At 36.2% G+C, this 14438-nt stretch overlaps 1 protein-coding gene across 3 annotated transcripts in view; it reads left to right on the top strand.

Moving 5' to 3' along the window:
• The window catches only part of LOC110676549, a 65557-nt gene that overhangs the window by 22015 nt on the left and 29104 nt on the right, over positions 1–14438 (top strand). Inside the window, exon 5 of one of the 3 annotated variants that reach the window (XM_021844843.1) lies at positions 12610–13682. The exons of the other annotated variants lie outside the window; for them this stretch is intronic. Coding sequence (XP_021700535.1) covers positions 12610–12614 — 5 coding nt within the window. The 3' untranslated portion in view covers positions 12615–13682. Of the gene's footprint in view, positions 1–12609; positions 13683–14438 lie in introns of those variants that run through there. 3 annotated transcript variants of the gene reach the window in all.

Here is a 14438-nt window from a genome sequence, read left to right as displayed (position 1 = left end):
TGAAGGCAAATCTTTCTTTGCATATTTTGGGCTCACGCATCGCGCGAAGGAGGCCAGACAAGTCACCCGAATTTATTATACCAATACATTGCAGATGACGACGACGACGATGCCCTTCCAGAAGTTAAGCTTATCTTGGTCAATCCCATAACGGGACCGGTAATTTTGTATGAATGGAGAAACATGCTGTCCAATTTGAGGATGAAACATTTTTACAACACCGTACCATAAATGGTTGACCGAAATTGGGCACCCAAACAACGGTTCACTTTTATTTTGTTGATTTTGAACAAATTGCTTACATGGACAGTATAGTCAGGTTTCTCATGCAAATGATATTTTACGATATAGGTGTGAGAAAATCTTGGTTTGAAAAAATGCAGTTCATTGAAAAATATGTAGGTCAAATCTATGCAGCCAAAATCAATTTGAAATCCTGAGGTTTTTTAAAGGATTCTGATGAAAATCCTGGAAGAATTTTGAAAATTCATGAAGGAATCTGATGAGAATCCTGAGAGGAGTCAGACGTGAATTCTGGAAGTATTGTGCAGAAAATCATGAGAAGATTTTGATGAGTATCCTAGATGATTTTTAATCCTGAGGTATGATAATCTTGAGAGTATTCTGATGATAATTCTTAGAGGATTCTGATAAGAATCCTGAGAGAACTCTGAAGGAAACCCTGAGAATTTTCTGAACTCTATAAGGTTTTTTTGCGAAAATTCTGGAGGACTCTGACATGAATCTTGTGATGATTCTGATGATAATCTTGTTTAGATTTTGATCGGAATTCTGTGAAGATTCTGATGAAAATCTTGAGAAGATACTGATGAAAGTCCTGACAGAATTGTTATGAGAATCTTGAATGGTTTCAGAAGAGAATCGTTAGAAATCTTAAATTAATCTTATTTGAATTTTGGATTAAATTTTTTGAAGGATTCTATAAAAATCTGAGAGGTCAGGATTCTAATGAGAATCCTAGTACGATTTTGATTAAAATTTCATAAGAATCAGAAGAGGATATTATAATCCTGACAAGAATCTTGAAAGAGAATCCGGAGAGTATTCTGAGTATCTTGTGAAGTTTCCTAAAAGGGTTCTGATGAGTGTCATGAAAGGATTTTTAGAGGGAATCATCACCCGAGCGGTTTAGGGACAAAATGTCGAAAGACAAAACGTCGAATGCCAAAATGTCGAATCCCAAAACGTCGAAAAGGACAAAACGTCGAATGGCCAAAACGTCGAAAGCTAAGACAAGACGTGTCAGGTCATAGTACAAAAATGAACCCAATTGCCTGTCAAAAAAGACCACTTCTCATTGGTCGTTTTGGCAAAGGCCTACTTTCACATCGTTGAGTTGAATTGCAACAGGGAACTTTGTTGCTAGCCTGGCCGTGTTGCTAGTTCATAAATTAGAGTTTCTATCATAAGTTTGGAAATTTTTCATGAAATCTTTTTGTTTCAAATCCATTTATATTCGATTTTATGTTTACCGCATGTTTTTACAATGCGAAAATAATTTAAAAATACATAATTGAAACCAATGTAATGGAAATCATTTCAATTTTCTCTAAATATATCGCTCGTTTTGTATATAAACCTGGTTTTTAAATACGCTAGCATCCTCTATTGCATTGTATGAATGAAGCGTGCAAGAAACAACAAAATTATAAGTCTTGATATTTAAATTTTTTTACAAGATTTACTTAAAAAGGATACTGGTAGCACTGGCTCGTCAAGGTTATTGACTGAAAAACAACGGGGCAGTCTTAGTTGAGCTGTCACGTCCTGTCCTAGGTCGAAAGTAGTCATTTTTCAAGCGACTATAACGTTGCCAAGGAAAATATGGTTGCGATACGAACGGCGTTGGATACTGCAAAATTGTTCGTCAAAGTAAGCATGGAACAAATTTTCACAAAAATTGTCAACCTTACACCCAGTTCAGACTAGAGAAGAAGCACTGCAGCACCTCAAGAGGAAGATTGAAAATGAAGCCTGCGGTAGAAGTAACAATGTTAAAAGAATGAAAAGACTAAGCCTTCTTTTGCCTTACCTCTGGACTCACATAACGGCAGAGGAAATGAATTCCGATAGCAGTCCACTGTTTATTTTGTTCTATTCTTCCTAGAATTTTTTTTTTGCGATTCCGTTGCAAATCAATCAACCTTTCATTGATAATATGCACAACATAATAGCCTGCTTTTCCTACAAAAAAAAAACAATGCTGAAAAGTGCTACTTTTCAGCACTGGTTTCGGTGCTGAAAAGTAGAACTTTTCGGTTCTGTATGGGAGGCATCAGCCAAATATCCCAGTCTGTTCTGCCATAGCATCCGATTCTATATCTGATGTGCAATCCAGATGCAAGACTGGTGATATTGTCGGCGCGATAAAAAGTTAGAATCGGTTTCTTGCCGAAGTTGGATTTTTCTCAGAATCTATGCGAGATAACTTTGGAAGTGGCGCATTCGATTCGTACCCGGATGCGTTCTAAAGCGCACTAGTTCCGTAGCATGGTATCTTCCATGGATACCAAGAAAAATCCATTCTTGGCGATCTGCATTTTCTAACGATTGACCGATCTTTGTAAAGGTGGCAGCAGAACCCGCTACTGTACCCGCCTTACATGTTCTGCCCTCCAATAGGGAATATGGGTCTGTATGATGTGAACTAGAAAATTTTTGACATTCGCAGATACTATGTCGCAGCCTACGCGATTGAAAAATACTGAAATGATACTACACATGGATGTATGCCCACGTGATTTCCGTTGAAATGTTTGTTCGTGCTTTTGGAAATGATCCAGCTTAAACGACATTTTTCGTAATAGCAAAAAATGTTGTATGCAACTCGTTGCAAAACTCGATTTTTTCAGCACTCGTTGTATTTATCCAACTCAGCGAGCCTCGTTGGATAAATGTACAACTCGTGCTGAAAAAATCATCATTTTGCAACTTGTTGCATAAATAACTATTTTCGCTAGATGCATCAGAATGTGGTAACTTTTTCAGTTAAATCAATTCTTCAAAATCGTTGCAGCATCTTTAAAGTGAATTGGATTTGTTATCGGTTGATAAATAGTGTATATTTTAATCTTTTACACTAATTCTCTTAACAAATTAACAACTGTTTTTTTTTTAATTAGTGAATTCTTCAAAAATTTACTCGTTCTTCCCTCGAATAAGAATAATTGACTTGATTTTTTATTTCACTTTTCAGAACAGAAATCTTTCATCAGGACATCCAGCAAGTTTTAAATATGTTCTGTTGAATAGACTTCTATACATAAACAACCTGATGAATTCCGAGCCTAATTTTCAATTTATTTTTTATTGTCGCTTCCGAATCCAGCTAAAAATTACAATTTCATGATGATAGCATTGAAAAAGAATATACAATACTGGACAGAACAAAGTAGGGTGGAGGATCCTATTTTTGGCACTTTTGACTCACTTCGGCAGTGGATTTTTTTGATTGCTAGAGAACTCATATTTGGCCACAATATGCGTCGTATTGAAGCGCTTCTCTGTTTCAGACAATTCGGCCAAGAAAAAACCCCGATGCCAAGGTGAATCATGGAAGTGCCCAAGTAGCTCAGCATCCTACACATTGGTCATTTTTTCATGCAAAATAGTCAGATTTGAAGACATGGATCATGGCTTCTAGTGCACAATGTAGTGAAATTTTTACCGTAGTTTAAAATTTTGAACTTTCCATAATCACGCTTTTGAGTAATCGCAAATCAGACATTTTGACAGAAAACGATAAAAGTCTTGAATTGAAAATAATTTTAAAATTGAAATACTTAGAGCTATATGTCCTTTTTTCAAAAAAAAAATGTTTCACTTGATAAGCCATACAAGTTTGTAAATAAGATTTATGAGTAAAACCGATGAATTTTGTTGTTCATTTATTGTGATTTTCCAATTAGGGTAAACAGGTATAATACGCCTCCCCTAAGAAAAAAACTGCTCTATCGCAGTGGAAAATGCATTACTTCTATAGTTTTTGGTGTCAAAGTGTTATTTACTTAGTTGGCCATGCTCTGCATGCAACTTTCTCTTTCCAGGCAGCTTCTAAAAAGTGTACAAGACGTTTTCTGTAAACGGTCCAAATCTTGACGTTTCAAAACAAACCGGGCAATATGCCCCTCCCGTAGAAAAAGTTCCGCAGCCTTGTAGAAATGTTTCCAAGGAGAATTCCACCACTTGCTAAGCTTAAAAGGGTCCATTAGCAGTCGTCTTCCGGTAAAAGTTTTTGTAATATTGCTGTGTGCGTTTGAAATGCAAATATCAAATACGGTAAGATTTTCCACAAGTAATGCGATGTCAAAGATGGATTTTTCTTGCTAGGGCGGCGGTGATTTATGTAATCGTTGCTAGGTGTCCTTTGATTGTTTTGTGTTGCCGCATTTGGAGGACGTTTAGACAAGATTTGCATCTTAAATGCAAACAGCAATAAGTACAATATTAAAGGATGGGCTTCATTTACAACGAGGCGTGCCTATCGGACCCAAAATTTTACGCCAAAAAGTTGATTTTCAATATTTTTCGTATCTCTATTGGTTGTTCATACTTCCCAAAGATCTTATATGCGCAACATCATTTTTTCGCAGATATTTAAGATAGGTAATCATATTTACGTATTAAAGAAGCCTCAATCCCTTAAAAATGAAGTGGGGCGTATTGCCCGGTTGTGGCGCATTATACCAATTTACCCTAAGTGAAATTCATGTAATTTCAGAACGGCGGTGAAAAGCTCATGTCAATAGGACCATTAGAAACCGAGATCTACCCATTTTGTATGAAAAATCCCAGTAAACACACCATCGTATATGATGGTATAAAAGAGTACAAAGGTGGAGGTGATATACGTACATCTCACATGAAGCCTTAGGGGTCATGCACAAATTACGTCACGCTCCAAGGGGGGGAGGGGGTCGAGTCAAGTGTGACAAGCCTTACAAAATTTTCGGAGGACTCACACAAAAAGTGTGACAAAGGGGGGGGGGTCAAAAAGTTGAAATTTAGCGTGACATAATTTGTGTACCATCCCTTACGGCGCATGTACGTATATCGCTTCCCTTTGTGTACTCTTATGCGCTATCGTATACGAGTTAGTGTTCACTGGGATGGCCAATTTGTACTACAATCTGTTCAATACTGTATTTTTAAGTGCTGTAACTACTCAAAACATTGTTTAGTATATGGACTTTTCGTAATATTTTTATGGTTTTCATCGTTTTTCTCATTAATCGAATAAGTTGACATTTTGTTAGACATTACTCATATTTTTTTTCAACGTTTTGTCCTTTCGACGTTTTTGATTTCAATGTTTTGACATTCGACGTTTTGGCATTCGACTTTTTGGCATTCGGCATTTTGGGTTTCGACGTTTTGTCCCTTCGACGTTTTGTCCTTTCGACGTTTTGGCATTCGACGTTTTGGCATTCGGCATTTTGTCTTTCAACATTTTGTCACCCAACCCACCCGAACAAAGTCCAAAATCAAAAAGAAAGCGAGTCGAAAACATATTCTGTTTTCAGCATCAAGTTGGTATCATAATTTGATATCAATTTGTCGTTGAAATATTCCATATCATATTTGTTTTCGTCCTGCTATTATCCAATTTTTTGGTAATGTTTTCCTTGTATATAATTATAAATTTATTCGTGCTACATGTATAAACACTATGAGGATATAAAAATGAAGCATTTATTTTGTCGCACACTCGTTTCAATAACAATCGAAAATAGATACTTCTCAATGAGTTCTCAATTTACCCTCTATGATAAACAGTTTTCAATTTGCTGTAGCTGATGGCAAAAATAGTTTACAATTTGATTTCTTGGGATTAATTTTCTTTTGATATTTTAACCGTTAAAACGACTAAAATGACAGCAAACTGAGTTATCAAAATTCGCAACATCACAATATCAAAATTGGTTTTCGATAACGATAACGATAATCATGAGCGGATTTTTATGTAGGTTGTAAAAGGATCCTGAGATTTTTGAATACATTTAGCTAGAATTCTAAGAAGATTCTGGCTTGAATGCAGAAAAATATTTGTCAAACAACTTGAAAGAATAGAAAAAAAATAGAAACATAGGTAATAATTAAAAAAAACTCCAATAATACTTTGAAGACATTTCGATTTTTTCGGAATCTTTGAATTTTGAAAAACGAAGGTCGTAGAGTTCTCTGCAACTTTCTTAAGTAGGTGTTCAATCAATCATCCTTTCCCATTCCCCAGCTTTTGCAAGGACGTGGCCAGGACAGCTCTCGACTATTGGAGGATGCGTCAATCTTGTCTAAGAGTTAGAGGTTAGTCCCAAATTTCTGACTTTGGTAACGGACGGGAAGGAGGCAACCCTCATACAATGGTCTAGGACTGTACCACCTACGAATTTGTGCGAAATGCTTAATGCTAATGCTAATCTTTGAATTTTGAAAAACGGCAATTTTGTTTTGAACGCATCTAACTTTATTCACTTCACTGCGCGACAGTTTGTCACACGATATATAAATGCAAAAATTATAACTTAATTAATAAAATTCTCAGCAAATAACTGTTGAAGTGCTCATATAACTCTAATCAGAGATTCCAGGTTTGTACAAGCAGAAGCGAAGAAAAAAGAAAAAAAGTTACCGAAAAAATCATTTTCACCATTAAGTGTGTTTAGTCAGTTGATCACACCATGGCATGGCTATTACTCTAAGTATCATAAAACATATCTATAGATGTTTCACTCATTTTCCACCTTCACTTTCCTTCACGTGCTGTTGCTTGCGCGCTAATTCACATAAATGTACAGTAATTTCTATTAATGAGCATAAATTGGAAATATCACTTGCCGACCGCCCGCTCGCCGTGGCCTGGCTAGATATAGGAAAACCATGCAACCGGCACGGACTCTAATGGTAGAAACGTTTCACCTTTTTAGCCGCCGAAAAAAGTGCATGGAAACTTCGAAGACCTTGGAGGAGAAAATGTTGCTACCGTGATTGATTATTACCCATCAGTTGCAACATGGTCAGACTCAATCTTCAACGCTTTTTGATACAAGTATCTCTTTTCACCAGCGCAGTGAACTTGATTCGGATTTCTACTCCGAGATTCGGTTAAGGTGAAAGAGCTGGAAATCCATTTTCAATACTATACTAAGCCTTCAAAGGATAGACAGCCCTTGTGGTACATGTCTGATTAGTTCGATTTTGTTCGACTAGCTTATGCTTAGTTGAAGGTATTTTCGACATTTTCGTTGCTTCTTAGTTGGGAATCATTCGATTTTGTGTTTCCTGTTTTGGAAACATATGGTATTCGTTTGCTTCACCATAAATTAGTAATGATATCATGGAGAAACTCTATTTAATTTGATTGTGACGAACAATCAATTGTACAGTTTTTTTTCCGAAAGCACCAGTCTTTACGATGGGTTAAAAATGCCTACTGGCAAAATATGGAAGCAACTAAACAAGCAATTTTTAGCCGTTGAACAAATGAACAACTTCGCCAAAGACACTAGTCTACTAACAGTACTCGAACTTGCTCATCAGCGCCTTCTAGTGGCAGTTTGTTGAGTTGAGCAGCCATGTAGCGTAAAACCTTCGATTTAATGAGCAACTTTGTTGAAGTAATCATTCTTCCAAATCCACAGTATCATGAGATATAGAACGTCTTAACAAATGAGCTCCATATAGTAATATTTTCTGAGCTAGCGCCATGATACGGCTAAATTCCTAACTAATCAAAGTGTACTATATTGGCCCTCTCTCTGTTGCAAATTTTAACCGAAGAAAGTATAATTATATTATACTAGTGGTCCCGGCAAACTTCGTCTTGCCATCAAGTAGGCTGTTGTATCGTCCCATACAAAATGAAAGTTCCTTTCACGCTCATTTTTCCGACTTTCCCGGTGAATATCCTAGGATTTTTATACACCTAAACACGTCGGAACCCTTGACGAACAGAACGGAAAAAGAATCATTCAAATCCGTTTACCCGTTCGTGAGCCATTTCGTGACATACAAACACCATTCCATTTTTATTTATAAAGATTTCTGGCTTAAACTCATTTTTTTAAAAGATTTTTGACAATTGTTCGATACTAAAGTATTTCATTAATAACTAATTTTTAAAAGTTCAAGGCATAATGGACCGAAAATCTTCATGTAATAACATACAATTTGGGAAGTTTCCTAAGAACTCACGTTAAGGTGATTATAAAACGAAGCCAAAACTTGAATTTTCAAGAGCACAAGACTGGAGAATCTGTCAACAGTTTGAGTTGAAAATCAATCAAATTTCTTGCTTGCTGGTGGTGACCAATGGGATAAATTTTCAACGCGGAGCGCTGTTTGGTTCTCAAGTCTTGTGCTCTTGAAAATTTGAGGTCTGGCTTCTTTTCATCATCACTTTAAAATCTTTTATTTTTGATTCCTATTCATGGATGCGCTTCGAATGCAAAAATAAACTAATTATGGTTCAAAAATACTTTTGTTCATGGCAGCAAAACCAGTGTCTCTAGAGATTGCCACAGAAATTCTAAAATAAATGTCTACAGTAAAACCTCCATGAGTCGATGTTCCATTACTCGATATCGACTCATGGAACCATACTAAAAACCTAATTTCATGGTTACTATGATGGTCCCCTCAAACAGCTTTCCATAGCAATGCTGTTCCATGACTCGATATTTCCATGAGTAGATGGTCCCTTCAATATCGACTCATAGAGGGATGACTGTACATGAATTTAACAGATATTAAATACAACAAAAAAATCTTTCTACAGTTCCTTCAGAAGTTTTGTGTAGAATTCCTCCAGAAACGCTCGCAAAAACTATTACAAGAGTTTTTTATTTTGGAATGTTCCTAAGTTTCATGTTCTTCTCACAGGCCACTGTCCGAGCCAAAATCATCTGAAGCTAATCTGAATTGCGGCATTGAAAAAGAAAACTCAGAATACATATTATATAGTTGTCCAGAAATTGTAACTTCCTCGCAAATGGGCTGAACAAAACACAATAGGTGGAACAATTTATCCGAGCTGTGTCACCGTCTTGGGATAACACTTATAGTTTTTATTAATTGTCAATATCATTGATGATAAGTGAACTTGACAAAGCCATTCAGTAGATTTGGTAGGCAATAAGTTTATAAATCATCTCTGAAACTCTTTGGAAAATGAATGAAATGTTATGAATTTTGTACAAACAAAACTTAAAGTTATTTGTAGTTTGTCATTAAAATTTCAGCCAAATCAGACTAAAAAAATGACTGCAATATGATGAACACAGACAACCACTGCAATATAATTCACTACACACTCCGAAAAAATTACCGAATTCGGTAATCAATTTGCCGAGATCTCAACAGCTGAACGTTCGGTAATCAGTTCGGTAAACGAAAAAAAGAGCTTAGTGACATTTGAACACACGTAGACTAGCATACGCTAGTCGTACACAGTTTGTTTTTGTTTTCCTTAAGGTGACACGGGAGACCGTGTAATTTTCCCTATCTTTTGTCTCACTCTAACAATTATCATCAAAACTTTGTGGAAGCAAATCTCGAGTTTTAGTGAACCGATGAAGCTGAAAATTTATTGGGTTGTGCACTACATACACTACCCGTCGTAAATACGGACTCACTAAAATAAGTATTGCAACACTCAGCTGAATATTGAATCACCCTGAAAAGTTTAGCATCACCTCAAAACAGGTAATTTCACATTGCTATATCTCGAGACCCTTACGACTTGCAAAGAAGCGATCTTCAGCAAAGTTGTTCAGTTGATCCCCTGACATCCGGAAAGCGAACAGTTTAGTTCGCAATTTTGCCGCTAGGTGGCGCTAGTGAGCATGTAAAATTGAGCATTTAAAACTAGTTCTATCTTGTGATCCATAAGAGATAGAAAGTTCGGGTCTTCGGCAAAGTTTCTCAGGGGTTCAAGGACATACGGAAAGGGAACAGTTTAGTTCGCGTAGTTCATCACCGAATATTTGCAAATCTGGTCAACCGAATTATTTTTTTCCCCTTTTTGATGTTTGTAACCTGTATTCATTGGATGAATAAGAAGAACATTCACACTTATTTATTTGTTTCAATTTTATCATAACTGTATGTTCATGTATGTTCTGTACATTAATCGAAATGCTTGGTTATAGGGGAGCACTCATGATTGCCTATTCTAGCAGTCTAGCTATAAGACTAGGCCGTTCATAGATGAATAACTACAGTTTTTAGGTGTTATATCATTTTGTCGGTCTTTTTACTGCTATGATGTTGAATCGCTGAATTGGACGCTGAGAAGCAGGAGGAACTGTATCGGATGTCAATTTTGCCTGTAAACAAGTGATAATTTACACCAACAATTAGGTTTAATGAATTGTATTTCCATATGCTAAGCTGTACTTACCACCTCGCAAATAGAACATTGTTTAAAAATCAGGGATCTGGTTTTGTATTCGACGAAAATGTTGAAGAAAAATTAACACGCCAACAAAATCAATCATGATGCTGGCTTTGACGTTTCCGGCTGGTACATTACCGATGTCGGTAATCCTTCGCATCGTTTACCGAAATATCTGTTAAATATTTTACCGTATTCAGTAATATAGCAATTTTACAGACTATACGGTAAAAAAGTTGACAGCTCGATTTCAAATTACCGACGGTCAGCAATTTTGGTCCAGGAACGCTGTCATAACATGGCCAATTACCGAAAAATCAGTATTTCAGTTGATTACCGAACCGTTTCGGTAAAATTGATTACCGAACACAGGATGCTTAAGTGTGTAGCGTTTTTTAACAGGCTACTTGATGGCAAGACGAAGTTTGCCGGGCTCACTAGTCATGGAATAATTTATTTCATATTTAATTAGTTAAACTTCACTGAGGGCTCATGTGTTTGTAATATGAATCAAAACGGTAAATAATTCACTAGCGCAAAAGTACCATTGGTGGTGCACCACATGGTGATAAAACATGAAATATATGATTTTAACGTATCAGTCGATAGATTTCAAATCCTTCTATCATTCGAATGTATGAAATCACGATTCATTTGAAATTTCTCCGCAAAAAACCTTGCATCAATAATAGGAACACTGTTTCTTTATTTGAGGTATGTTTTACGAATGGTGACTAACCCATTGATTTCATATGGGACCCTCCACTATGGGTACTGATGCACCACTATAGGTGCAAAGAAGCAATATTTTTAACCAAAACCATTGTTTTAAATAGTTTTACGATTAAATTTCATGAATATTGTCCGATTACTTGCATCATTTTCACATCGTACATCATAGAAAAATATCACATACTCATTTATTAGAGCGAAAAACTACCTCCACTATTGGAGCTACCTCCACTAAGGGAGCGTTTGCCCTATGTGCCCAACGCAATCCACCACAATGTGAAAAATATATCTGGGAAAAAATCCAAGTCGATGTTGAAAAGTGACTGCTGTCAATATTTGGCTATCAAAATTTTGTCTCTGAACCCCCCTGAACGTATTGTCATACCTACTATAATAGTTATTTATGCAACAAGTAGCAAAATGATGATTTTTGCAGCACGAGTCGTACATTTATCCTACGAGGCTTGCCACGCTATTACGAAAAATGCCATTCAATCCGATTTTATCAAGAATCACAAACATACCGTTTTGATTCATATTACGGACAGCTTCAAATTCCGGACACACAACTTTGTATGGGAAACATTTCACACGAAATGTTTCAATTTTTATCGCTCAAATGTTCTTACTTTCATGGTTTGTTTTAATAAACATTTTCCATAGATATCTATGCAAATTCATTATGCCGAACTTCCTTAAACGTCTGTTTAGTGGCTTAACAATTTCAGTTGATTATTTGATTTGTATTTATGTCCGGAATTCGAATCGAAGGGTCCGGAATATGAGGCAAAAGTAAGTAAGCGTCCGGAAAAATCCACACATTTCTATTTATTTAAAATTATTAATGTTGCGGAATCAAAATCTTCACTCACCATTCGAAAGTTAAGTGTTTTGAAGGCTCAATAATGAGGAGGAATCATACAGACTGACTGAAGCCTTAAGTGTCCGTAAGGGCTCATTCACAAATTTCATAACGCTAAAGGGGGTGGGTGGGTGTCCTCATGATGTTACAGCTCATATAAAATTTGAAGAATGTTCATACAAAAATCGTTACGAGGGGGTAGGTGGGTGACGAAAATGGCCATTTTTAGCGTTATGAAATAAATGAATGAACCCTAATATGAATCAAAACTGTATTCCAAAAGAACCCACGGACATCCTTGCGTAGTAAAGGCTCAAAATTGTTCAATCAGGCAAGCTGTGATAAATTCATACTACATGACTGTCACATATTTTTACTCTTTATCCAGCTTTTTACGCTAGCATGCCATAATTTTTGAATCACCCCTTATTGACATTTCTTGCATGCACTATAATTTTTATAGCTAGATCAAAGTATGCTTTGGGCATATGATTTTTGTTTTATTGACATGGAACGTCAAAAATTTTCATTATTGTTGCTAGGATATGGAAATCAAAAATGTTTTTTAAGTTTTCTATTTTATTTCAACTGTTTTCTCTTCCAGATTAATGAAGAACAATCAAGGACAACGAGCATGTTCAAATGCCAAAATGTGATCATCCACTTGAAGATATTTCCATGAGAACCACGGAACTTTATAATGTAATCATTTTGGAGGACCTTCTAATCCAGAACAAGACATTGCTTTGGTCGTGGCCATAATTATTCCTTACAATCTTATTTTGGCTTTGAGCTTGTGTTTTTTTCAAACCGAATACGGTGAACTAATGCTTTTAATATGAATTAATTCTAAATTTTCCACACCATCTTCCCGCAACGCATTTTTAATATTCTCCCACCTACAAAATATATATTAACTTTAAACATGGAAGAAGTGTGCGTACAAGCTGTGAGACTAGTAAGAAATGGATGTGTAAACCACATAGCTTTGCAATATATGGAGCTTCTCAAAAGCCTAACAGACTTGTCGCTTTATGGAATATATATTTTTGGTCGTCATTATTCCATTCAAACCAATTTTCTTCGCTGAATTCCGAATTTTTTTTGCTGAATTTTGCCTTTCTGATCGTTAGCATCGATTTGCTGAATTTAAACAATTCAGTTGCATGGATTTGGTGTGTGGATTCATATGGTTTTGATGAATGTTTAATTTTTGGTTCTATGGCATGGTTATTGTATCGTCATTGTTCTGTCTTCAAGCTCGAGAAGTTCCACGTTTTTCAGATGCCTAAAATAGTGTAAAAGAAATAAGTTTATAGAAAGAAAGCGATAAATATTTTAGAATTGATTTCCGAACTTGATGATGCCCAGCTGCAAAACAAATAGTGAAAAGTTTTGACACTCCAATAAACAATTTCAAAGAACAGCTTGCTTGGATCATACTATAAAATCTGTGGGCAAAACATGTCAAAGTCGAATCACCCTCATCAGTTTTATAGCTAGCGTAAAAAGCTGGATTGATATAAGCATAGAAGTGATCTAGGCTCAAAAGGTATTCGAGGACAGGCCCGGTAAGATATTCATGCAATTTTATATTGCGGGGAAAATTAAAAATTTTGCGCAGCGAGTAATCCCCGCACAGAGGAAGTCAACCACAGTAAGCATTGCAGTTTTAAGCAGTGCTGGGAATGGTAATAGTAGTAGGCTTGAATTTCGCGAAAATCACGTGGCTCTCTTACTACAGTACTTTAAAATCGTGAATCTCATCAAGTAACCTATATTGGGTACATGAATTTCTCTAAATCAGTAGTGTCATTGAAGGCTCTAAATGCGGGAAATGCAGCGGGAAATAAAACATTTTTCTACAGTAATTTTGGGTTGCCCTTAGCAACGGGTGTTTTGCAATTTTCAAGGCTTTTTGACTACAGCAGCGATGGGCGTGAGTTTCACTGGCTTTGCTGACTGTGATTGGCTTTGTTTGACTACTGTAGAGTGAATTTCAGATTTTTCCCAACCCTGGTTTTAAGCATGATACGAGTCGTTGACAGTCTACAGCAAAACAGATGGTGAAGTGTAGAAAGCTGTTAGACCAACATTTTTAAACAGCATTTTCTCCGAAATTCTGCAAAATTAAAACTTATGATGGAGACGAATGGTTTGTAGATACTTGGATCTCGTAAATTACGGACCTCTATTTCTTTGGATTAACCACTTTCGAGATCAATTCAGTTCGAAACCCCACTTTACATTGGGGATTGTCACTAATGCCTATTAAAAACGATTCTCAACGCTGCCCTCCATGAACAGAATTTCTATCCACAACAACTAAAATTTTAATTAAGCTACATTTAACAGCATATGAAATGCAGTGCGTAGTGATGCAGTTCATTCACGAGTACTGAAGCGGCGACATTTGCATGGCCTAGTATTTTC

This window comes from Aedes aegypti, chromosome 2 (genome assembly GCF_002204515.2).
Source record: "Aedes aegypti strain LVP_AGWG chromosome 2, AaegL5.0 Primary Assembly, whole genome shotgun sequence".
Lineage (NCBI taxonomy): Eukaryota > Metazoa > Arthropoda > Insecta > Diptera > Culicidae > Aedes > Aedes aegypti.
Note: the sequence above shows the minus strand (reverse complement) of the source record. Positions and strands in the feature narration are given on the sequence as shown.